The 26,329-nt window shown below is 44.9% G+C and overlaps 1 protein-coding gene across 3 annotated transcripts in view; it reads left to right on the forward strand.

Moving 5' to 3' along the window:
- SLC29A2 (solute carrier family 29 member 2) overlaps positions 1-26,329 on the forward strand; it is a 238,240-nt gene that overhangs the window by 198,718 nt on the left and 13,193 nt on the right. For 2 of the 3 annotated variants that reach the window (XM_044269677.1, XM_044269678.1), the window contains exons 10-13: positions 14,190-14,295; positions 14,394-14,479; positions 17,343-17,542; positions 22,289-24,792. In XM_044269677.1, the coding sequence (XP_044125612.1) occupies positions 14,190-14,295; positions 14,394-14,479; positions 17,343-17,542; positions 22,289-22,400 (504 nt within the window). In that variant the 3' untranslated portion in view covers positions 22,401-24,792. Of the gene's footprint in view, positions 1-14,189; positions 14,296-14,393; positions 14,480-17,342; positions 17,543-22,288; positions 24,793-26,329 lie in introns of those variants that run through there. The other variant, XR_006386902.1, reaches the window with a different exon arrangement.

Here is a 26,329-nt window from a genome sequence, read left to right on the forward strand (position 1 = left end):
TCTCTCAGCTGTCATGTAGTTGCACTGATTTCATCCCTTTAAATCCCTTCCCATACTGCATCACTTTGCGGTTTATACAACTTCCTGGAGTGTGTGCATGCTGGATGCTACTACTGAGTCTTCTACAGATAAGTTTTGTTCATTCATTTGTGTTTTCCTGTTTGCCGGATCCCAGGTGACCCTGACTCCCTCCGTATCAAGTGTAGGGAGCCGGTGGTCGTGTCCCCTCACTATTATAGGGTGTTCAGGTGTTATACAGTCAAGGAACGAGGATATGCGATCATCTACCTTTGAGATTTTTGCATAGGCTGAGCAGTTGGGGAGAGAGCCAGGTCTGTTGCAGGGCCCTTTGGTTCCTTAGTTTTGGATCCAGTCAGTCGGATCTTCATTTTCTGTGACAGACACTTTTTTGTAGCCTAGATGCGCAAAGGTGCCCAAATTCCTTTTAGGAGGGCATTTTTAGACATTTGGATCCCAGACTTCTTCTCACGCTTTTGGGCCCCTAAAAAGCCAGGGCAGTATAAATACCCCACATGTGACCCCATTTTGGAAAGAAGACACCCCAAGGTATTCAAAGAGGGGCATGCTGGAAAATGATTATTTTTTGTTTTTTCTCAAAAAAAATTCAAAAAATCTCTCTTTCCGCTAACTTGAGACCAAAATTTCAATCTTTCATGGACTCAATATGCCCCTCAGCGAATACCTTGGGGTGTCTTCTTTCCAAAATGGTGTTTTTTGTGGGGTGTTTGTACTGCCCTGACATTTGAGGGTCTCCGCAATCATTACATGTATGGCCAGCATTAGGAGTTTCTGCTATTCTCCTTATATTGAGCATACAGGTTAAGGCTACTTTCACACTTGCGCTTGATCGGATCTGTTCTGAACGGATCCGATCATATTAATGCAGACGGAGGCTCCGTTCAGTACGGATCCGTCTGCATTAATAACTTAGAAAAATTTCTAAGTGCGAAAGTAGCCTGAGCGGATCTGTTCAGGCTTTCAATGTAAAGTCAATGGGGGACGGATCCGCTTGAAGATTGAGCCATATGGTGTCATCTTCAAGCGGATCCGTTCCCATTGACTTACATTGTAAGTCTGGACGGATCCGCACGGACAGCTGAACGCTGCAAGCAGCGTTCAGCTGTCCGCCTGGCCGTGCGGAGGCGAGCGGAGCAGAGGCTGAACGCCGCCAGACTGATGCAGTCTGAGCGGATCCGCATCCATTCAGACTGCATCAGGGCTGCACGGAAGCGTTCTGCTCCGCTCGTGAGCTCCTTCAATTGGAGCTCACGAGTGGACAGCAGAACGCTAGTGTGAAAGTAGCCTTATGAGATTTTTTTTTTCCGTTCAGCCTCTGGGCTGAAAGAAAAAAATGAACGGCACAGATTTCTTCATTCGCATCGATCAATGTGGATGAAAAAATCTCTGCCAAAAAAAAAAGAGGGGAAAGGCGTTTGCCAGGACATAGGAGCTCCGCCCAACATCCATACCCACTTAGCTCGTATGCCCTGGCAAACCCGATTTCTCCATTCACATCAATCGATGTGGATGAATAAATCATTGCCGGGATTTTTAATTTTTTTTAAAAATAAATATATATATACAAAGTGTTTGCCAAAGCATATGAACGCCGCGGCCTCCTCAGCTCATATGCCTCGGCAAACGTATCTTTTACTGCAGAGGAGAAATCTCGTCTTGCAGCGCCGCATACACCGACTTTTGTGTAATCTGAGAGCAGCGCAATGCTTCCGTCAGAATGCACATCAGTGCTGCAGCTAGTCAATCGGTTGGTCCACCTGGAAGGTAAAAAAAAAAAAAAAAAAAATTTTTACTAACTTTATAATAACTTTAGAACAGAACATATAAACTTTATTTAACTTTTGAAACTGAACGTTAACTTTTTTGCTTACTGGTGTTTTTTTGTTTTTGTTTTTTTTACCTTTATAGGACAAACCTCTCCTTCCCCATGGGACAATGTGCAAAGCGCAAATCGCCCAAAGATGTGGAGAAGTGCGTTATGCACTTTGTCCCAGGTGAAAGGAGAGGTTTGCAGCAGCTGTGTGTGAATGGGCCTTAATAGCCCTGTGTGCCTGTCCTGTGAGATGTGATCCCTATGCTAAGTGTACCTGTGTGTGGTACTTCCGGAAACACTCTCCAAAGCATAGGGCAGGGTGGTCAGGACAGAAATAGCGGGTGTCACGCCTTATTCCACTCCTGCTACAGACACAACATCTTTGGGTTAAGGTACTGCCAACGACACTGGGGAAATGTCGCTCGTGTAGACGGCTAACTACACTGGTGGATGGGGCCACGGAACCTCCTGGATACAGGAGGTTTTTGATGATCTCTTCCTGAAATTTGAGGAAGGATCCTGTTCTCCCAGCCTTACTGTACAGAACAAAACTAATTTATGCAGCCAATTGAATTAAATATACAGACACCTTATTATACCAGCGTCTAGTGCGTCGGGAAACTAAATACGGAGACAACATCTGGTCATTGAAGTCCACCCCTTCCATGAGCAAATTATAGTCGTGGACACAGAGGGGTTTTTCAATGACACTGGTTGCTCTCTCAATTTGGATTGTCGTGTCTGCGTGAATGGAGGAGAGCATGTAAACGTCATGCTTGTCTCTCCATTTCACCGCAAGCAGTTCTTGGTTACACAAGGCAGCCCTCTCCACCCTTGCAAGACGGGTGGTAACGAGACGTTGGGGGAAGCCCGCGCGACTAGTTCGCGCAGTGCCACAGCAGCCAATCTGTTCTAGGAACAAATGCCTGAAGAGGGCCACACTTGTGTAGAAATTGTCCACATATAGATGGTACCCCTTGCCAAATAAGGGTGACACCAAGTCCCAGACTGTCTTCCCACTGCTCCCCAGGTAGTCAGGGCAACCGACCGGCTCCAGGGTCTGATTTTTTTTCCCTCATAGATCCCAAATTTGTGGGTATAGCCTGTGGCCCTTTCACAGAGCTTATACAATTTGACCCCATACCGGGTGCGCTTGCTTGGGATGTATTATTTGAAGCCAAGGCGCCCAGTAAAATGTATTAGGGACTCGTCTACGCAGATGTTTTGCTCAGGGGTATACAAATCTGTAAATTTCTGGTTGAAGTGGTCTATGAGGGGCCGAATTTTGTGGAGCCGGTCAAAAGCTGGGTGGCCTCTGGGACGGGAGGTGATGTTATCGCTAAAGTGCAGGAAACGCAGGATGGCCTCAAATCGTGCCCTGGACATAGCAGCAGAGAACATGGGCATGTGATGAATTGGGTTTGTGGGCCAATATGACCGCAATTCATGCTTTTTGGTTAGACCCATGTTGAGGAGAAAGCCCAGAATCTTTTTTTAATTCGGAAACTTGGACTGGTTTCCACCGGAAAGGCTGGGCATAATAGCTTCCCGGGTTGACGGATATAAATTGAGTGGCATACCGGTTTGTTTCTGCCACAACTAAGTCCAAGAGCTCCGCAGTCAAGAACAGCTCAAAAAATCCCAGGGCCGAACCGATCTGGGCTGTCTCAACCCGAACTCCAGACTGGGCAGTGAAAGGGGGAACTACAGGTGCGGCTGAAGTTGGGGACTGCCAATCAGGATTAGCCAGCACCTCAGGGATTCTAGGGGGTCTACGGGCCTGTCTGTGCGGTGGCTGCGACGGGGTAACTACTGCACGTGCCACCGTACCAGCTTCAACTGCCCTTCTGGTGCTCGCCACTTCACCGTGTTGTATGGCAGTGCTGGTACTAGGTCCAGGGAGGGCTGCGCTGCTGGTGTATGCCTCACCACGTAATCCGACTGCGCCAGCCCCACTCTGCTGCCCTTGAAGTGGATCCTGTGCAACCTGTGGTCTAGCAACACGGGGCCGGGGCCTCCTGGTAGTATCAGGGACCTCAACCTCCTCGTCCAAACTTTGGGTCAGACTGCCACTGCTTTCTACAGGTTCATATTCTGACCCGCTAGATTCATCAGATGAGGGTTCCCATTCCTCATCCGACTGGGTCAGAAGCCTGTAGGCCTCTTCAGAAGAATACCCCCTGTTTGACATTTAGGCTACTAAATTTAGGGGTATTCCCTGAGACTACCCAAGAAAAAAAGCAAGCCTGTCTTCCAAATGGGAGGCTAGCGAAGTACCGGAGGCCGCTGTGGTTGATAAAAAATATCAAAACTGATTTTTTTTATCGCCGCAGCGCTTGTAAAGTGATTGTGCAGTGATAAAAAATCGGTGGGCTGGGAGCTAAACGATCGCTAAACTACCTAACTAAGGGGCCTAAACTATCCCTAAAACCTAACAGTCAATACCAGTGAAAAAAAAAGTGACCGTTTACATTGATCACTTTTTTCCTTTCACTAGGTGATTGACAGGGGCGATCAAGGGGTTAATTGGGGTGCTGGGGGGTGATCTGGGGCTAAGTGAAGTGTTTGGTGCTACTCACTGTGATGCAGGGAAGCCATTTAACACATCATATAATGTGTTAGATGGCTTCTGAGATTTTAAAAATCGCCAGCCTGCCAGCAACGATCATTGGCTGGTGACGTGACCCCCCCTCTAACTTTTGCCGGCCCGCGATGCGCATGCGCGGACCGGCTAAGCGCGTCGTCTCGCGAGATGACGCGTATATGCGTGACTGTGCCTGGAGCTGCCGCCTCAGGACCGCGATCCTGCGTTAGGCGGTCCGGAGGCGGTTAAATGTGACATGGCAACTTAAAATTATCCCAGTGAAATCTGCCTTCCAAAAAACATATGGAGTTCCTTTCCTTCTGCGCCCTGCCGTGGATAACAACGTTTGTAAAATCAGTTTTGAATACCTTGATGGGTGCAGTTTTGGTGGTTTCTATTATGTAAGCCGCACAAAGTGACTTTAGACCTGAACTGCTTCTTTAAAAATGTGGTTTTGGAATTTTTTTCTTAAAAAGTTTAAGATTTGCTTCTAAACTTCTAACCATTCTAACTTCCCCAAAAAAATAAAATGCCATTTGCAAAATGATCCAAACATGAAGTAAACATATGGGTTATCTAAAGTAATAACTATTTTAGGAGGTATCACTATCTTTTTTGAATTTTTCCATTTTTTTGGTGTAAATTTGGTATTTTTTTTTATAAATAAAAATGAAATATTTTGACTCAATTTTAGAGTTGAGCGAACACCTGGATGTTCGGGTTCGAGAAGTTCGGCCGAACATCCCGGAAATGTTCGGGTTCGGGATCCGAACCCGATCCGAACTTCGTCCCGAACCCGAACCCCATTGAAGTCAATGGGGACCCGAACTTTTCGGCACTAAAAAGGCTGTAAAACAGCCCAGGAAAGAGCTAGAGGGCTGCAAAAGGCAGCAACATGTAGGTAAATCCCCTGCAAACAAATGTGGATAGGGAAATGAATTAAAATAAAAATTAAATAAATAAAAATTAACCAAAATCAATTGGAGAGAGGTTCCATAGCAGAGAATCTGGCTTCCCGTCACCCACCACTGGAACAGTCCATTCTCAGATATTTAGGCCCCGGCACCCAGGCAGAGGAGAGAGGTCCCGTAACAGAGAATCTGTCTTCATGTCAGCAGAGAATTAGTCTGCATGTCATAGCAGAGAATCAGGCTTCACGTCAGCCACCACTGCAACAGTCCATTGTCATAAATTTAGGCCCAGCACCCAGGCAGAGGAGAGAGGTCCCGTAACAGAGAATCTGGCTTCATGTCAGCAGAGAATCAGTCTTCATATCATAGCAGAGAATCAGGCTTCACGTCACCCACCACTGTAAGAGTCAATTTTCATAAATTTAGGCCCAGAACCCAGGCAGAGGAGAAAGGTCCCGTAACAGACAATCTGGCTTCATGTCAGCAGAGAATCAGTCTTCATATCATAGCAGAGAATCAGGCTTCACGTCACCCACCACTGTAAGAGTCAATTTTCATAAATTTAGGCCCAGAACCCAGGCAGAGGAGAAAGGTCCCGTAACAGACAATCTGGCTTCATGTCAGCAGAGAATCAGTCTTCATATCATAGCAGAGAATCAGGCTTCACGTCACCCACCACTGTAAGAGTCAATTTTCATAAATTTAGGCCCAGAACCCAGGTAGAGGAGAAAGGTCCCGTAACAGACAATCTGGCTTCATGACAGCAGAGAATCAGTCTGCATGTCATAGCAGAGAATCAGGCTTCACGTCAGCCACCACTGCAACAGTCCATTGTCATAAATTTAGGCCCAGCACCCAGGCAGAGGAGAGAGGTCCCGTAACAGACAATCTGGCTTCATGTCAGCAGAGAATTAGTCTGCATGTCATAGCAGAGAATCAGGCTTCATGTCAGCCACCACTGCAACAGTCCATTGGCATATATTTAGGCCTAGCACACAGGCAGAGGAGAGGTTCATTCAACTTTGGGTAGCATCGCAATATAATGGTAAAATGAAAATAAAAATAGGATTGAATGAGGAAGTGCCCTGGAGTCCAATAATATATGGTTATGGGGAGGTAGTTAATGTCTAATCTGGACAAGGGACGGACAGGTCCTGTGGGATCCATGCCTGGTTCATTTTTATGAACGTCAGCTTGTCCACATTGGCTGTAGACAGGCGGCTGCGTTTGTCTGTAATGACGCCCCCTGCCGTGCTGAATACACGTTCAGACAAAACGCTGGCTGCCGGGCAGGCCAGCACCTCCAAGGCATAAAAGGCTAGCTCTGGCCACGTGGACAATTTAGAGACCCAGAAGTTGGATGGGGCCGAACCATCAGTCAGTACGTGGAGGGGTGTGCACACGTACTGTTCCACCATGTTAGTGAAATGTTGCCTCCTGCTAACACGTTGCGTATCAGGTGGTGGTGCAGTTAGCTGTGGCGTGTTGACAAAAGTTTTCCACATCTCTGCCATGCTAACCCTGCCCTCAGAGGAGCTGGCCGTGACACAGCTGCCTTGGCGACCTCTTGCTCCTCCTCTGCCTTGGCCTTGGGCTTCCACTTGTTCCCCTGTGACATTTGGGAATGCTCTCAGTAGCGCGTCTACCAACGTGCGCTTGTACTCGCGCATCTTCCTATCACGCTCCAGTGCAGGAAGTAAGGTGGGCACATTGTCTTTGTAGCGTGGATCCAGCAGGGTGGCAACCCAGTAGTCCGCACAGGTTAAAATGTGGGCAACTCTGCTGTCGTTGCGCAGGCACTGCAGCATGTAGTCGCTCATGTGTGCCAGGCTGCCCAGGGGTAAGGACAAGCTGTCCTCTGTGGGAGGCGTATCGTCATCGTCCTGCCTTTCCCCCCAGCCACGCACCAGTGATGGACCCGAGCTGCGTTGGGTGCCACCCCGCTGTGACCATGCTTCATCCTCATCCTCCTCCACCTCCTCCTCATCCTCGTCCTCCTCGTCCTCCAGTAGTGGGCCCTGGCTGGCCACATTTGTACCTGGCCTCTGCTGTTGCAAAAAACCTCCCTCTGAGTCACTTCGAAGAGACTGGCCTGAAAGTGCTAAAAATGACCCCTCTTCCTCATCCTCCTCCTCCTCCTCCTGGGCCACCTCCTGTTCCATCATCGCCCTAAGTGTTTTCTCAAGGAGACATAGAAGTGGTATTGTAACGCTGATAACGGTGTCATCGCCACTGGCCATGTTGGTGGAGTACTCGAAACAGCGCAACAGGGCACACAGGTCTCGCATGGAGGCCCAGTCATTGGTGGTGAAGTGGTGCTGTTCTGTAGTGCGACTGACCCGTGCGTGCTGCAGCTGAAACTCCACTATGGCCTGCTGCTGCTCGCACAGTCTGTCCAGCATGTGCAAGGTGGAGTTCCACCTGGTGGGCACGTCGCATATGAGGCGGTGAGCGGGAAGGCCGAAGTTACGCTGTAGCGCAGACAGGCGAGCAGCGGCAGGATGTGAACGCCGGAAGCGCGAACAGACGGCCCGCACTTTATGCAGCAGCTCTGACATGTCGGGGTAGTTGTGAATGAACTTCTGCACCACCAAATTCAGCACATGCGCCAAGCAAGGGATGTGCGTCAAATTGGCTAGTCCCAGAGCTGCAACGAGATTTCGCCCATTATCACACACCACCAGGCCGGGCTTGAGGCTCACCGGCAGCAACCACTCGTCGGTCTGTTGTTCAATACCCCGCCACAACTCCTGTGCGGTGTGGGGCCTGTCCCCCAAACATATGAGTTTCAGAATGGCCTGCTGACGTTTACCCCGGGCTGTGCTGAAGTTGGTGGTGAAGGTGTGTGGCTGACTGGATGAGCAGGTGGAAGAAGAGGAGGAGGAAGCCGAGAAGGAGGAGGTGGCAACAGGAGGCAAAGAATGTTGCCCTGCGATCCTTGGCGGCGGCAGGACGTGCGCCAAACAGCTCTCCGCCTGGGGCCCAGCTGCCACTACATTTACCCAGTGTGCAGTTAGGGAGATATAGCGTCCCTGGCCGTGCTTACTGGTCCACGTATCTGTGGTTAGGTGGACCTTGCTACAGATGGCGTTGCGCAGTGCACACTTGATTTTATCGGATACTTGGTTGTGCAGGGAAGGCACGGCTCTCTTGGAGAAGTAGTGCCGGCTGGGAACAACATACTGTGGGACAGCAAGCGACATGAGCTGTTTGAAGCTGTCTGTGTCCACCAGCCTAAATGACAGCATTTCATAGGCCAGTAGTTTAGAAATGCTGGCATTCAGGGCCAGGGATCGAGGGTGGCTAGGTGGGAATTTACGCTTTCTATCAAATGTTTGTGAGATGGAGAGCTGAACGCTGGCGTGTGACATGGTTGAGACGCTTGGTGACGGAGGTGGTGGTGGTGGTGTTGGTGGTACATCCCCTGTTTGCTGGGCGGCAGGTGCCAACGTTCCTCCAGAGGCGGAGGAAGAGGCCGAGGCGGCAGCAGCAGAATAGGCCGAGGCGGCAGCAGCAGAAGAGGTAGCAGGGGGAGCCTGAGTGACTTCCTTGGTTTTAAGGTGTTTACTCCACTGCAGTTCATGCTTTGCATGCAGGTGCCTGGTCATGCAGGTTGTGCTCAGGTTCAGAACGTTAATGCCTCGCTTCAGGCTCTGATGGCACAGCGTGCAAACCACTCGGGTCTTGTCGTCAGCACATTGTTTGAAGAAGTGCCATGCCAGGGAACTCCTTGAAGCTGCCTTTGGGGTGCTCGGTCCCAGATGGCGGCGGTCAGTAGCAGGCGGAGTCTCTTGGCGGCGGGTGTTCTGCTTTTGCCCACTGCTCCCTCTTTTGCTACGCTGTTGGCTCGGTCTCACCACTGCCTCTTCCTCCGAACTGTGAAAGTCAGTGGCACGACCTTCATTCCATGTGGGGTCTAGGACCTCATCGTCCCCTGCATCGTCTTCCACCCAGTCTTGATCCCTGACCTCCTGTTCAGTCTGCACACTGCAGAAAGACGCAGCAGTTGGCACCTGTGTTTCGTCATCATCAGAGACATGCTGAGGTGGTATTCCCATGTCCTCATCATCAGGAAACATAAGTGGTTGTGCGTCAGTGCATTCTATGTCTTTCACCGCTGGGGAAGGGCTAGGTGGATGCCCTTGGGAAACCCTGCCAGCGGAGTCTTCAAACAGCATAAGAGACTGCTGCATAACTTGAGGCTGAGACAGTTTCCCTGGTATGCATGGGGGTGATGTGACAGACTGATGGGGTTGGTTTTCAGGCGCCATCTGTGCGCTTTCTGCAGAAGACTGGGTGGGAGATAATGTGAACGTGCTGGATCCACTGTCGGCCACCCAATTGACTAATGCCTGTACCTGCTCAGGCCTTACCATCCTTAGAACGGCATTGGGCCCCACCATATATCGCTGTAAATTCTGGCGGCTACTGGGACCTGAGGTAGTTGGTACACTAGGACGTGTGGATGTGGCAGAACGGCCACGTCCTCTCCCAGCACCAGAGGGTCCACTAACACCACCACGACCATGTCCACGTCCGCGTCCCTTACTAGATGTTTTTCTCATTGTTATGGTTCACCACAACAACAAATATATTATTTGGCCCAATGTATTGTATTCAAATTCAGCGGGATATAAATTTGAGGCCTAGTATTTAGGCGCTGGGTGACCGGTATGGATTTAGTGACAGAATTAGACTTGGAAATGCACAGAAGCGTGTGTGTGAAGTTATTCTGAATGACCCAATGTGCACCTTGAATATTATATACCCTTTTTGGGATAGATTTCAAATAGCTCTGATATAGCAGGAACCACTAAATTATGAAATTGCTAAATTGGGAATTGTACTTCAACCCAGAACAAAAAATGTGCTTTGACGGGCACTAAATAACTTTCCCAGCTACAACAGGACAGCGGTAACGAGAGATTTAGAGGGATTTAAATTTGAGGCCTAGTATTTAGGCGCTGGGTCACCGGTATGGATTTAGTGACAGAATTAGACTTGGAAATGCACAGAAGCGTGTGTGTGAAGTTATTCTGAATGACCCTATGTGCACCTTCAATATTATATACCCTTTTAGGGATAGATTTCAAATAGCTCTGATATAGCAGAAACCACTAAATTATGAAATTGCTAAATTGGGAATTGTACTTCAACCCAGAACAAAAAATGTGCTTTGACGGACACTAAATATCTTGCCCAGCAACAACAGTACAGCGGTGGGTAACGAGAGATTTAGAGGGATTTAAATTTGAGGCCTAGTATTTAGGCGCTGGGTCACCGGTATGGATTTAGTGACAGAATTAGACTTGGAAATGCACAGAAGCGTGTGTGTGAAGTTATTCTGAATGACCCAATGTGCACCTTCAATATTATATACCCTTTTAGGGATAGATTTCAAATAGCTCTGATATAGCAGAAACCACTAAATTATGAAATTGCTAAATTGGGAATTGTACTTCAACCCAGAACAAAAAATGTGCTTTGACGGACACTAAATATCTTGCCCAGCAACAACAGTACAGCGGTGGGTAACGAGAGATTTAGAGGGATTTAAATTTGAGGCCTAGTATTTAGGCGCTGGGTCACCGGTATGGATTTAGTGACAGAATTAGACTTGGAAATGCACAGAAGCGTGTGTGTGAAGTTATTCTGAATGACCCTATGTGCACCTTCAATATTATATACCCTTTTAGGGATAGATTTCAAATAGCTCTGATATAGCAGAAACCACTAAATTATGAAATTGCTAAATTGGGAATTGTACTTCAACCCAGAACAAAAAATGTGCTTTGACGGACACTAAATATCTTGCCCAGCAACAACAGTACAGCGGTGGGTAACGAGAGATTTAGAGGGATTTAAATTTGAGGCCTAGTATTTAGGCGCTGGGTCACCGGTATGGATTTAGTGACAGAATTAGACTTGGAAATGCACAGAAGCGTGTGTGTGAAGTTATTCTGAATGACCCAATGTGCACCTTCAATATTATATACCCTTTTAGGGATAGATTTCAAATAGCTCTGATATAGCAGAAACCACTAAATTATGAAATTGCTAAATTGGGAATTGTACTTCAACCCAGAACAAAAAATGTGCTTTGACGGACACTAAATATCTTGCCCAGCAACAACAGTACAGCGGTGGGTAACGAGAGATTTAGAGGGATTTAAATTTGAGGCCTAGTATTTAGGCGCTGGGTCACCGGTATGGATTTAGTGACAGAATTAGACTTGGAAATGCACAGAAGCGTGTGTGTGAAGTTATTCTGAATGACCCTATGTGCACCTTCAATATTATATACCCTTTTAGGGATAGATTTCAAATAGCTCTGATATAGCAGAAACCACTAAATTATGAAATTGCTAAATTGGGAATTGTACTTCAACCCAGAACAAAAAATGTGCTTTGACGGACACTAAATATCTTGCCCAGCAACAACAGTACAGCGGTGGGTAACGAGAGATTTAGAGGGATTTAAATTTGAGGCCTAGTATTTAGGCGCTGGGTCACCGGTATGGATTTAGTGACAAAATTAGACTTGGAAATGCACAGAAGCGTGTGTGTGAAGTTATTCTGAATGACCCAATGTGCACCTTCAATATTATATACCCTTTTAGGGATAGATTTCAAATAGCTCTGATATAGCAGAAACCACTAAATTATGAAATTGCTAAATTGGGAATTGTACTTCAACCCAGAACAAAAAATGTGCTTTGACGGACACTAAATATCTTGCCCAGCAACAACAGTACAGCGGTGGGTAACGAGAGATTTAGAGGGATTTAAATTTGAGGCCTAGTATTTAGGCGCTGGGTCACCGGTATGGATTTAGTGACAGAATTAGACTTGGAAATGCACAGAAGCGTGTGTGTGAAGTTATTCTGAATGACCCAATGTGCACCTTCAATATTATATACCCTTTTTGGGATAGATTTCAAATAGCTCTGATATAGCAGGAACCACTAAATTATGAAATTGCTAAATTGGGAATTGTATTTCAACCCAGAACAAGAAATGTGCTTGAACGGACACTAAATAACTCGCCCAGCTACAGCACTAGGGACAGATTTAGCTGGATATAAATTTGAGGCCTAGTATTTAGGCGCTGGGTGACCGGTATGGATTTAGTGACAGAATTAGACTGGGATATGGCCAAAAAATAAACAGACTATTGCTGGTTAAATGCACTTGGTGTGACAGCTTCACCCTGATGTAGGCTTTAGCCAAAAAACAACCACACCATTGAGGGTTAAATGCACTTGGTGACAGGCGCAGCTTGCCCCTGATTTTGTATATGGCCAAAAAATGAACAGACTATTGCTGGTTAAATGCACTTGGTGTGACAGCTTCACCCTGATGTAGGCTTTAGCCAAAAAACAACCACACCATTGAGGGTTAAATGCACTTGGTGACAGGCGCAGCTTGCCCCTGATTTTGTATATGGCCAAAAAATGAACAGACTATTGCTGGTTAAATGCACTTGGTGTCACAGCTTCACCCTGATGTAGGCTTTAGCCAAAAAACAACCACACCATTGAGGGTTAAATGCACTTGGTGACAGGCGCAGCTTGCCCCTGATTTTGTATATGGCCAAAAAATGAACAGACTATTGCTGGTTAAATGCACTTGGTGTGACAGCTTCACCCTGATGTAGGCTTTAGCCAAAAAACAACCACACCATTGAGGGTTAAATGCACTTGGTCGCAGCTTGTGCTGGCGCACCACAAGACACAAAATGGCCGCCGATCACCCCAGAAAAATGAGACTGACAAACGGTCTGTGCAGCCTAAAAACAGTGAGCAATTGAGGATCAGCAGCTCAATGATCCACAGCTGCAGATCGATCAGTTAATCAAGTCCTTTGGAGGAGTTAATCTGCCTAATCTCGCCCTACTGTCGCAGCCGCAACCTCTCCCTACGCTAATCAGAGCAGAGTGACGGGCGGCGCTATGTGACTCCAGCTTAAATAGAGGCTGGGTCACATGGTGCTCTGGCCAATCACAGCCATGCCAATAGTAGGCATGGCTGTGATGGCCTCTTGGGGCAAGTAGTATGACGCTTGTTGATTGGCTGCTTTGCAGCCTTTCAAAAAGCGCCAAGAAAGCGTCACAAAAGCGCCAAGAAAGCGACGAACACCGAACCCGAACCCGGACTTTTACGAAAATGTCCGGGTTCGGGTCCGTGTCACGGACACCCCAAAATTCGGTACGAACCCGAACTATACAGTTCGAGTTCGCTCATCCCTACTCAATTTTACCATGAAGTACAATATGTGATGAGAAAAAAAATCTCAGAATGGCTTGGATAAGTAAAAGCGTTTTAAAGTTATCACTACATGTAGTGACACATGTCAGATTTGCAAAAAATGGCCTGGTCCTTAAACAATGGGCAGGTTTTATATTTTTGTGTGTTGTGGGTTTTTTTTGGAGGCGGGGGGAAGCATTAATTTGGTATATAGAGTATCGTGACACTTTATTATTAATCAAAGTTCAACTTCTAGTATTGTGACAACCCCAGATGAGTGTTCATACACTTGTTCCTGATAATTGCCCATTGTAAATGTGCTGCCGAGTGATTGCATTTTGTATACTGTGCATAAAATCTTTGTCCTCTGGCAGCATATAGCCCTGTGTAAACAGGTACAGTATGTGCTACTGGCAAACAATGAATCTGTATGAGACGAGTAATTGTAATGATTGTTCATCCTTATAAGCTCTTGATCATTGCCGTATGTAAATGCTGCTTATGAGTGTCCAATGATTGGGTACAAATGTTTATGGCATTATCAAAAATGCTCTAACTCAAGGTTTGCTGTAATGATTTATTTTTTTTTCCTGCAGATCTGGGTGATGGCTCTAACTATTGTTATCACATTTGGGGTAACACTATCGGTATTCCCTGCAATTACAGCAAAGGTTGTCAGCAACATTAAAGATGAAGGCTGGAGTGAGTTTAATTTCTTTTCTTTCATAACCTCACTCTTATTCATTTTAAGTTTTTAGATTCTGATTTGTAATTTATGCTACCTGTATTATTTATTTTAGAAAAATTCTTTAATCCTGTATGCTGCTTCTTGATATTCAATATTATGGACTGGTTCGGGCGTAGTATTACTTCAAAAACTTTGTGGGTAAGTGTTTACTGTTGATCTCTACATTAGATCTTTTGTTTTTAGCTAATTTGTGTGTTAAAGTAATGTAAGGAAAAGTTGCTTGCATTGCCAATATATCTTGAAAAACCACCAAGGGTGAATTTATTAACCGTTTCAAGTTAATGTTAAAACTGGATTACTGCAACTACGGTAATTACTAATTGGTCCCCCTTCACTAAAGGTTGTGTTACATACAGCGATGTAGCAGGCGATTGTCGGGAGGGAAGTGCATAACATGGTTATAAGGGAAAATAATAGCATTCTTAATACAGAATGCAAAGTAAATTAGGGATGGAGGGCTTAAAAAATTAATAAATAATACTTAAACTCACCTCATCCACTTGTTCGCGCTGCCCGGCTCGTCTTCTTTGATGACCTGGGAGGAAAAGGACCTTTGGTGATGTCACTGTGCTCATCACATGATCCATCACCATGTGATGAGCGCAGTGACGTCACCAAAGGTCCTTTTCCTCCCAGGTCCTCAAAGAAGAAGAATGAAGACGAGCCGGGCTTCCCAAACAAGTCGACGAGGTGAGTTTAATTTTTTTATAATTATTTTTTTTTACCCCTCCATCCCTAATTTGCTTAGCATTCTGTATTAAGAATGCTATTATTTTCCCTTATAACCATGGTATAAGGGAAAATAATAAAATGTACACAACACCTAACCCAAACCCGAACTTCTGTCAAGAAGTTCGGGTCTGGGTACCAAACATGCCGATTTTTCTCACACGCATGCAAAATGCATTAAAACGCTTTGCACTCTCGCGGAAAAATCACACATTTTCCCTCGACACACCCGCATCCTGTACGGCCCTCACACGCGATGCCCGTGTGAAAGAGGCCTTACACTGCCAGATCATCGCTAATGAGTATTCCTACAAACGCTCTTTAGCTATACTAATATATCTAATACAGGCTTGAACTCTTCCCTCTCCAATCTATCTGTCCGATACTCAGATATCTCCACCCTGTTAGTGTCTAGCCATTCTCAACCACAAAGCTATCCACAGTGCTGCACCCTCCTACATTTCCTCCCTCATTTCTGTCTACCACCCTAACCATGCTCTGCCAATGGCATACAACTAAAGGTGGATTTACATCGCACTATGTTACAGCCGATTGTTAGGAAGGGAGCGTTCCTTCCTGACAGTTGGCTGCTTGTTCAATGAAGGAGACCACTGCATTTACACGCAGAGATCTTTCACAGTATGAGGACGAGGGATCACTATTATAATCTCTCATCCCCATACAGAATCATTGTTTCTGAGCAGCAGGGTTGAAAACAATAAAACACCAAAAAAGCCGCGTGCATTCAGCATTTTATGGAACGTCTGGCCCATACTCAACAGTCATACCCTATTTTTGGTGGGGACAAGGTGACCAAAAAAAATGGTGAATCGCGCAGTTTTTTTTTTTTTTTTTCTGTTATGGCGTTCTCCGCATAGGAGATATTTTTTTTATATTTTAATAGTTTGGACTTTTAGGACGTGGCGATACGTAATATGTTTATTTATTTAGATATTTTATATGTAAAATTGGGAAAGTGGTGATTTATACTTAATATTTTTGTGTGGTTTTTTTTTGTTACTTTTTATTTAATAACTATTTCCCCCCTTTGGGGCTAGAACCTGGGATCTTTTAATCCCTTGTCCTATTCTCCCTAATAGAGCTCTATTAGGGTGAATAGGATGTTACACAGCAGGGAGCTTACCATGGCAGCCAGGGCTTCAGTAGGCTGCCATGGTAACTGATCGGAGCCCTGCAATTACACTGCCAGGGCTCCGATCGAAACTGCCACCAATGAAGAAGGGGGGGAGGGGACCCTGTGGCCACTGCCACCAATGACATTAATACTGGGGTGGGAGGGGCGCACTGCGCCATCAATGAAGATAATTAATGTTTATTACTGATACAGGAGGCAGGTGTCGGCGGCAGAAACACATAGCTGGCATCCGGCCTCTATGACAGGGAGCTGCGATCAGCAGCAGTTAACCCTCCTCCGCCTCTCTCCTGTCATTGGTGGCACCGGCACAGAGGGGAGGGAGAGACTGCTTCCTTCTTCCTGTGCTGCTGAGGGAACTTAGTGCGCGCTGATATGATACCATGTTCTGTGATACTAGGCTATCTGTACAAGGCAAATCCTGGTATTGAAATCATTCCGGTAAAAAAGTATCGATTGGGTATTGATAATTCGATACCCGATACAACCCTAGTTTAGACCGCACAATCTACTGCCCAGAAATGATGATTGATGTACCTGCACAAACGACAGGATCATCCGATGAACAAGCGTTTTTACTCGGTAATCAGCGGCGCATTTAGATGGGCAGATTGTCGGGAATGAGTGTTCACAGTAACGGTTGTTCCCAATAATCTGTCCAAAAATCGGGCAGTCTAAATCCACCTTGATTTGCTCCATAATCCGTACCTCTCACTCCCATTTCCTATTATAGTTAATGGGGCTGATGGGCATTCAGGTACCTTCCGGCAATGTCTAATCCAGAGAGCTCCAGCAGGCTATTACCTGCCGGATCTCTTAACACTAGTGTGAAACTAGCTTTAAATTGTAAGCCTCCCATAGACTTCAGTCTAATCTGTATGGACTGTCAGTCCAGTGTTTGGAAAAATGACAGACCCAAAAAAGGTTCTTAAATCAGTTTCATTCTGAGCCACAACATAATGCCATTCACACAATAGATACTTTATATAAGGAAAGAAAGTGTTACTGTATCCAAACAAATGCCTGCTATAATCTTGTAAGTAAGTGATAAATTACTGAATAGTTGCTGGTACCGTGAAGCTGTGTGCACATCTAATTGTATTTTCTCTTTTTTCCTAGCCTGGTCCTGATAGTAAATACCTACCTTTATTCGCAGCAATCCGCTTTATATTTGTTCCTCTCTTTATGTTGTGTCACATTCACGACCACAATTATCTCCCCACCTTCTTCAAAAATGATGCCTGGTTTATCATCTTCATGATCTTCTTCTCTGTCAGCAATGGCTACTTCGTATCCCTCCCAATGTGCTTGGCACCCAAGTAAGTAGCAATATTAACAAACTAAGCTTTGATTAAGGGCCCTCATATACATTATTGCCAGCAGTAAAGCAAATATATATAGTTCCAAATTGTCACTCCTACTGTGAGCGCTGCAGTTCTCAGATGTAATGGGTCCTGTTTACACCAAGTTCCAACGCAAAAGTAAAAAGAAACTGCGCTGCTCTCAGCAGACACAGATCCAGCCACTCTGAAATGTATAGACTACTTCTCAATTTGGTCAGTCACTTATTATTCCAGCTTGGACTTCAAAGACAATTTCTACTCACCCCTCCTGTATTGGATCATACCGAGGAGCAGGAAATAGTGAAGTACCACAACCACTTATACAAATCCAGCATTTATTGTACTTACAAAGTTCCTTAAAGGGAGTCTTTCACCTAAACTGACCATTATAGAACACTAACACCATGATCTGCATTATAGTCTCCATATTGGAATGCTACTTACCGTATAGCTCTCCGTCACTTATTTTCTCTAAAAAACACTTTTATTCAATATGTTAATTAGGTTCTGAAGGTGCCCAGGCGCGGCGTTCAAACGGCCTGTGCCCAGGCCCTTTTCATATGAAACCCCTCCCCTTTCACCCCTCTGGTCTGCCCTAGGTTCTTCAGAAATCCAGCGCCGTTGACAAGATTCGCCGCGCCTGCGCACTTCATTCCCCATTATGGGCAGAGGCACAAGAGCGTTTAATGCGCATGTGCCGGAATGGGGAATGAAGTGCACGGTGAATCTTGTGAACGGCGCTTGCGCTGGATTTCTAAACATATATTCTCCCAAAAGGCCATAAACAAGGACATTACATCAACTGTAGCCAAAAACATACTTTTAGTATAAGGTCCAAACTCATTCAAGAGACTTATCTTTCAGATACGACGATGTTCCAATGACATATTTTTGTAGGGAAAAAAAGCAAAACAATATTCTGTGAGTCTGCTTGTCAAGGAGTTAATACCCGACACAATAGGTGGCCATTGGTGAAAATGCAACATGTGGTTATAAATTTTGTAGATAGATTGCATGTGACCTCTTTTTTGAGAATTGGAATATAGGAGTAACAGCTGAGTGGTGGGATAAAAACTATAATAAGATAGGACTATGATAAGACTATGAATGGGAATGTAGGTGTGGGTTTCTATTAGGGCTGAAACGATTATTCGAATAACTCGATTAAATCGAGTCAAAAAATTCATCGATGCAGTTTCCCTGCATCGAGGAATCGTTTACATCACGTGATCACGGAGCGGGAGTGAAATTAAGCGTCTCACTCACCGCTTCCGTGTCCTCCGGAGGCCAGAGAGGCAGGACTGAGAGGCCGGCACAGCTGAGGGAGGAGGAGGGAGTCTCTCCCTCCCCACTGTGCGTGGCTGCCGCTGAACACCAATGAGGACAGAGGAAGGGAGGGACTGTGGCCACTGCGCCACCAATGAATGTGCCCGCCATATCCCACAGGGTCCCCTCCCCCCCCCCCCATCATTGGTGGCAGTGTCAGTTCCGATCGGAGCCCCAGCAGTGTAATGCTGGGGCTCCGATCGGTTACCATGGCAGCCAGGAGTCACGCTACTGAAGTCCTGGCTGCCATGGTATGTTAGTGAGCAGAGAGCAGCGCATTATACTCACGTGCGCTGTGGCCGCCGGTCGCTCCTTCTGTCTGTGCGGCGGATTGCTAATGCTTACAGCATTAGCAATGCGCCGCACAGACCTATGAGAAGGAGCGACCGCCGGCCACAGCGCACGTGAGTATAATGCGCTGCTCTCTGCTCACTAACATACCATGGCAGCCAGGACTTCAGTAGCGTGACTCCTGGCTGCCATGGTAACCGATCGGAGCCCCAGCATTACACTGCTGGGGCTCCGATCGGAACTGACACTGCCACCAATGATGGGGGGGGAGGAGGGGGACCCTGTGGCCACTGCCACCAATGATTAATACTGGGGAGGGAGGTGGGGGGGGGGGGGTTGCGTTACCAGAGGGGGCAGGCAGATCAGAGGCTGGGGGGAGGGGGGCAGGCAGATCAGAGGCTGGGGGGAGGCAGATCAGAGGCTGCTGGGGGGAGGGGGGAGGCAGATCAGAGGCTGCTGGGGGGAGGCGGGAGGCAGATCAGAGGCTGCTGGGGGGAGGGGGGAGGCAGATCAGAGGCTGGGGGGAGGCAGATCAGAGGCTGGGGGGAGGGGGGAGGCAGACTAGAGGCTGGGGAGAGGCAGACTAGAGGCTGGGGAGAGGCAGATCAGAGGCTGGGGCAGGCAGATCAGAGGCTGGGGGCAGGCAGATCAGAGGCTGGGGGCAGGCAGATCAGAGGCTGGGGGGAGGGGGGGAGGCAGATCAGAGGCTGGGGGGGAGGCAGATCAGAGGCTGGGGGGAGGCAGATCAGAGGCTGGGGGAAAGCAGATCAGAGGCTGGGGGGAGGCAGATGGAGAGAGAGTGGTTAATGGAGGCTGCAAGCACCACCTTGGCATGTATAACGTTATTGGTTTAGAGAGGGGTTAATGAAGGCACCTCCAAGGTGCTTTCAATAACCTCTTCAAACCAATAACTTTATACATGCCTAATGCCAAGGTGCTTCCATTAACCCCTCCAAACCCAATGGGCATGTATAAAGTTATTGGTTTGGAGGGGTTAATGGAAGCACCTTGGCATTAGGCATGTATAAAGTTATTAACCCCTTCAAACCAATAACTTTATACATACCTAATTACGTACGTTATTTTAAGTAGCTTTTTCTTATTAGATTACTCGATGAATCGAGAAATATAATCGATAGAATACTAGATTACAAAAATATTCGTTTACTGCAGCCCTAGTTTCTATAGGTGGATTCATAATATGTGGTTGTAGAAGCAGAAAAAGTAGTACTAGCAGGTGTTTTTTTTCAACTTGATTTTCCTGTTATTCTAAGGAGCTTTGTAAGTACAATAAATGCTAGATTTGTATAAGTGGTTGCATTCATTCCTTATTACAAGCAGGCTGAATAGTTTTTGTTGGGACTAGTCGACAGTCTAAAGTGTATGGGGAGCTCCTGGAGCGAAGGACCAAGAGCGTTGAATTTTAACGCCCGATCCTTTTGTTCTTCAAAATGTATCTGACACTGGCTTTCTCCATTCTCCCAATTGAAAACACATAGGTCAGACCACACTTGCATGTGTATGGGGTAGTCGAGAGACATAGCTATCGGCCAAGCAAGCATTCAGTTGTCAGCTATTGAAGATGTATGGTCCCATTCACAGTCTCTGATTATGTGGCTGTTCTGACTTCTGTGGATTGAGTAGGATTTTGTAATGTAGTGATCTTTGTCATTAACCATAGTTTGCCATTTGTGCACGCACAACAAAAACGTGTGCAGCACAGGCCTCTTTCTTAAACTGGGTTGTCTAGTATTGATCTATTTAGGGCTGTTTCACACGAGAGAGTCTATTTTGGAAATCGCACTCCGTGTGTGAGTGTGATGCTCTGTTCTGGACTTGCAGAAGCGAATGCAGGCATTATTATAATTTATAATGCTGTGTGCCTCTGCTTGACCTTACTTCTACAGAATCATACTGATAGCTTTATGTCACTATGATTCTGTAAAAGTATAGTCAAGCTGAAGCCTGTATCATTATACATCATAAAAATGCAGTGCACTCCTGCAAGTCCAGAATGGAAGATCAAGCCCACAAACAGAGCGTGATTCCCGCAACAGCCCTTATAGTTTGAAAACATTTCCTGCTTTTACATAATGTTATTTACTGAACAACCCCTTTTAACAGACTTATCCGAGGAATTTATCACCTATTCAAAGGATAGGTGCTAAATGTTGTATTGCTGGGACTGCCAGCATTGCCAAGAACAGAGAGTCCCTCTCTCAATCATTGGTGGTGCACATCAGTTTATTGTTTTATTCACTTCATTGGGGCTAATGTAGTACGCATATTTTCAGTCCCATAGAGGTAAATGGAGCGATAGCCTGATATGTAGAGAGGGTATTTAGATAGGGTATTCTCTGTTCTTGGTATCTGAAATTTATAACTTATCCTGTGGATAGGTGATGAATATTTTTTGTGGAATAACATTAACTGCTTCTGTGAAAAGTCAAAATAACAACTGGGACAATGTCCTCAGGAATAGGAATGCAGACACAAAATTGAATATTTTTATAGTCATCTTAAACTCTAATTGTGAGGGGTATATACCACATGCGAAAAAGGGTGATGAACAAGAAAGAAACAGTGTGGATAAATGTAAAGGGAACAATAAATGACAAAAAGAAAGCATTTAAATCACTAACAAGAAGGTAGCGAGGAAGCATTGAAAACTATAAGCAAAAAAGGAGATTGCCAAAGAGAGTAAAACTAACCCTAAAATGTATACACAAATCACTGGGTCCAGATGGCATACACTCCTGTATCCTAAGAGAATTTAGTAATGTTATAGACAGACCCTTGTTTCTGATATTTAAGCACTCTATGATGACAGTGGTGGTGGGGGTTGTTTACTTGTTTTGTTGAACTCTTGGCTGTGGATAAAATAAAATGTATACAATAGCTGTATTAAAACTGCATTGTGTGAACAGGTCTATTGAATGAGACTCTTCCTTTCCTTCCTATGAGTCCCATAGCAGCACATTTATTGTCCTATAAATGTAAACAAGAATGCTAAATTCACATGTAACAGGTCTTTAATCTTTAAATATGTGAAGAATTGCTGCAGAAAATCTGTATATCTGAAAACCTTGCTTTGTTTCTTTCTAGGAAAGTTTTGCCACATGAGGGTGAAACAACAGGTGCCCTCATGACCTTCTTCCTTGCATTGGGGCTGTCAGTAGGAGCTGGATTATCCTTTGGATTCAAAGCACTTTTATGAGTAGAGCAGTTGAAGTTTCATCCAGTACATATAATAGTTATTGGGAGTCATTTACAAACTTTTTTACACCAGTTTTTAGTATAAAAACCCTTTTCTTGCAACTTTTTGAATGCCCGTGCGACAATATTTTGTCACATGGGTTTTTTGTGCCACATTTGACAATAGTGTGTGGCAGGAGCGTGCCAGGGGCTCTAACACATTTACCAACATTTATGATTGGAAACAGGCATAAGTGTTGGCAAAGAACTACTCTAGTCTATCCACCAGGTGCAAGGACTGCTGAAGATGCACCTAATTTCTGATGAGGTACAAGCCTTTCATAAATTAGGCACATCTTCCGCTAGCAATGCCAGTGCAAAAGGAGTGTAAAAAAACGACAAACAAAGACTGTCTTTGCAAATGACCCCCATTGTATTCTGACTCTTATTTGTGTTCTAAGATTGAAATCTGTACCGATCTATCCTATTTACTGCTTGGACATAGTGTTTTATTTTATTTTTTTGTGGTGTTTTAAAAAAAAATTTTTATTGCCCTTCTTATTCCATCAGTTTCCAGCTACCTTAATCATCGCTGCTACATTTTTATCTATTGGAAAGTTATTTTAACATTGTTGTTTAGCTTAAATTCATAACCAAAGCAGTTATTGGTTATTTTTAGGTATGATACTGAATATAGGAATCTGCACGTGGAGAACCTTAGTAAACCTTATCTATAGGAATGAGTCAAATGCATCACCAAACATTCTTTGAAAAGGGAATAATAATCAAAGTTTGAGCCTCCGCTATTCATCACTTCCAAAATTGCTACTTCTACTCTGAATTTAGTTCATGTTTCCATAATGTAAATATCACAAGCACTTCCATTAGACCATATGTCACAACTTTAGTGAATGAGACCAAATTGACCACATTCCCACTCCAACAAAAGACTATGGCTGTTGAGGTCTCATTGAAATCTAAGGGACTGCTGGTAGATCAAGGGTGGCAACAGTGAAGCCGGCTACAACAGGTATCTGCATCCGCCATACACAGAGATGTGGAGTTAAGACAAGCTTTACTGTTCTACGTGGGACGCACGGTCGATTTTACTAGATCACTAATAGTACACTATACCACCAACAGTGAATATAATATATGGATCATGATTAAGTCCTTAGCATCATGTGGCCGTGGTGCTCGTATTGAGGACTGCCTACCCATTGACTTGAATTGGTCCGCGATCCACAAGATAAAACAGAAGATAGGACATCTCCTATATTTTGCAGTGGGGAAGCACAGATTGGAAGCACAATAAAGCGCTTCTGTGGGATTTCAGGTCTGTGCCTTAGCACCACAAAAGATAAGACATGTCCTATCTTTTGTCATATTTTGTTGATCGTGGACCCCTTCCAATCAATGTGCACAGAGCCCTTAGTTTGTGGGCATGAGCCCTTTAGGATGGTTTTGCACACTGCATACTTGCTGTAGAATAAGTTCCAAAGCAAAGTACAGTGCATTGCTAGTGGATGGGGTTTAACAAACCCCTAACAATCACAGCATATAAAATCCAAAGCAAGCCTAGACTGCTGTGGATTTTCAAATCCACTGCATGCCCTGTCCATTGCAGAAATGTGCTGGATTTTCACAGTGGAATTCATTGCTGTTCAGTGAGTGAAATCTGTGGCTAAACTCTGCAACAAATTTTAAGAAGCTATTTCATAAATGAAAAAATTATAATTCAGTCCATTATTTTAAAGGGGTTGGACAGGCTATAAAAAGGAGGAATGGGAGACTGATCCTGTCAGACCATTCTGGTGCCAGTGTTGTGGCTCCCGTCCCACCAAAAATGAGTTATGACATGCTGTCTACATAAACGTGACTGCTGCAGACCAATCAGTAACCCCAGCTGTGATATGTGACTACAGAGCCTCTGATGAGCTGTTTTCCTTCCTTCCGAATATCCCTTTCTGCCGTTTAAAGAGAGGTATAGCTATATGTTTCTGTAAATTTAAATGTGGGGACAAATGAATGAAAGGGGTTTGTGCTGCTTCACTATGAGATTGCAGTGCCAACACTGAAGGGAGCTGGAAAGTTGTTGGAAGTTAGAACAGGATTTCAACCACAGGAGAAACAGCAGGGGGTAGTAACAAAGAGGAAAATATAATGTACATAAAAACAAACTAACAATATCCTTATTTCATGTATTTGCAATAGTACTTCATTTGAAAGGCATTGCAAAGTCATCTTTTTGTGTGATAATATAGGCATGGACTCATGAACAATGATTGTGTGTATATAGAATTGTATCCAACATATACGTATTTATTAGCACGCATCATCAAAGGAATATATAGAACTAAATATCAAACCAGAAAAAAAAAAAAATGAAATAAAATAAAATATATTCCAGTTTATAACGCATTATCAATGGTCTTTTTCAATCATATGAAATCACAATGTCACAATAATAGTATGACTTAATACCAATAGTTCATTCCAATTTCACGTAAAGTGAAGAGTGAAGGATGTGGTTTAGTAATCTCAGTAAAGGTATGGTAGATTAATACACTATGTGTGACAGACAAAGGAAAGTGGATATAGTCAATGTCTATAGCATACTCTATATCTAATACCATAAGTTCAAATGAAACATTGATGATTTTCCAGTGAATTACCGCATATGTATAAAATATATAAAAACATAAAATATATAATTATCTAAATGCATTGAGTTAGCGTTTACTATTATATTCAGTTCAAAGTTCTCCTTTGTTGGTTCTTCCTTGATAGTAAGGACTTAATAATGATCCATATATTATATTCACTGTTGGTGGTATAGTGTAAACCGACCCTATGTCCAACGTGGTAACAGTGAGGCACCAGGTATTTAATAATGATTCGGATAGTATACTCACTATTAATGATATAGTAAAATCGACCGTGCGTCCCATGTGGAATAGTAAGGCAACAGTCAAGCTGGTCTTAACTCCACATCTCTGTGTATGGCGGATGCTGATACCTTTTGTAGCCGGCTTTACTTTTGCCTTACTGTTCCACGTGGGAGGCACGGTCGATTTTACTATATCACTAATCGCGAGTATGCTATCTGGATCATTATTAAATACCTGGTGCCTCACTGTTAACACATGGGACTCAGGGATGCTTTACACTATACCACCAACAGTGAATATAATATATGGATTATTATTAATGGTTAACTGTCATGGTTTTATCAAAAAAATCAATTTTAGTGTATGTTACTGCTGGCGCAGCATTATGCATAAAGCAATCTTCAGTTTCTTCACATACCACTGTTTTCCTTGAGTTTTTCCCTTCTTTACGGCTGTTTAAACATTTAGAAAATATGAGGACCTTCTCAAGATGCCTCCTCTTCCAGTTCTCTGAGGCCAAAACTGCTTTCCCTCACTTCCCATACACACTTGCTGTAGCCAGCAGCTCCCTGCCAGCCAATCAGATTGGATTACTGAGAGACACGCCTCCTCACTCTGAAGCCTAATGCAGGCATGCAGTGTGAAGGACCGCCCCTCTGTCTCCTGTTTACATTAAGTTGGGAGACAGACAAGTCCTAGTAACGGTCTTTTAAGGGACTAGTGGAAGGAAGAGGACATTAGGACATTAACCACTACAGGACCGCCGCACGAAGGATTGCGTCCTGGCGGCTGCCCTGTTACTCCTCCTGGACGCGCCGCCGCGTCCTCTCGCGAGATGCGAAATTTCGTGTGAACACGCGCACACAGGCGCGCGCGTTCGCAGTATCGGCAGGTAAACGAGTGGATCTACAACCTGCCAGCGGTGATCATTCGCTAGCAGGCTGTAGATGCAGGTTTTTTAACCCCTAACAGGTATATTAGATGCTGTTTTGATAACAGTGTCTAATATACCTGGTCCTCTGGTGGTCCCTTTTGCTTGGATCGACCACCAGAGGACACA

Source organism: Bufo gargarizans, chromosome 10 (genome assembly GCF_014858855.1).
Source record: "Bufo gargarizans isolate SCDJY-AF-19 chromosome 10, ASM1485885v1, whole genome shotgun sequence".
NCBI lineage: Eukaryota > Metazoa > Chordata > Amphibia > Anura > Bufonidae > Bufo > Bufo gargarizans.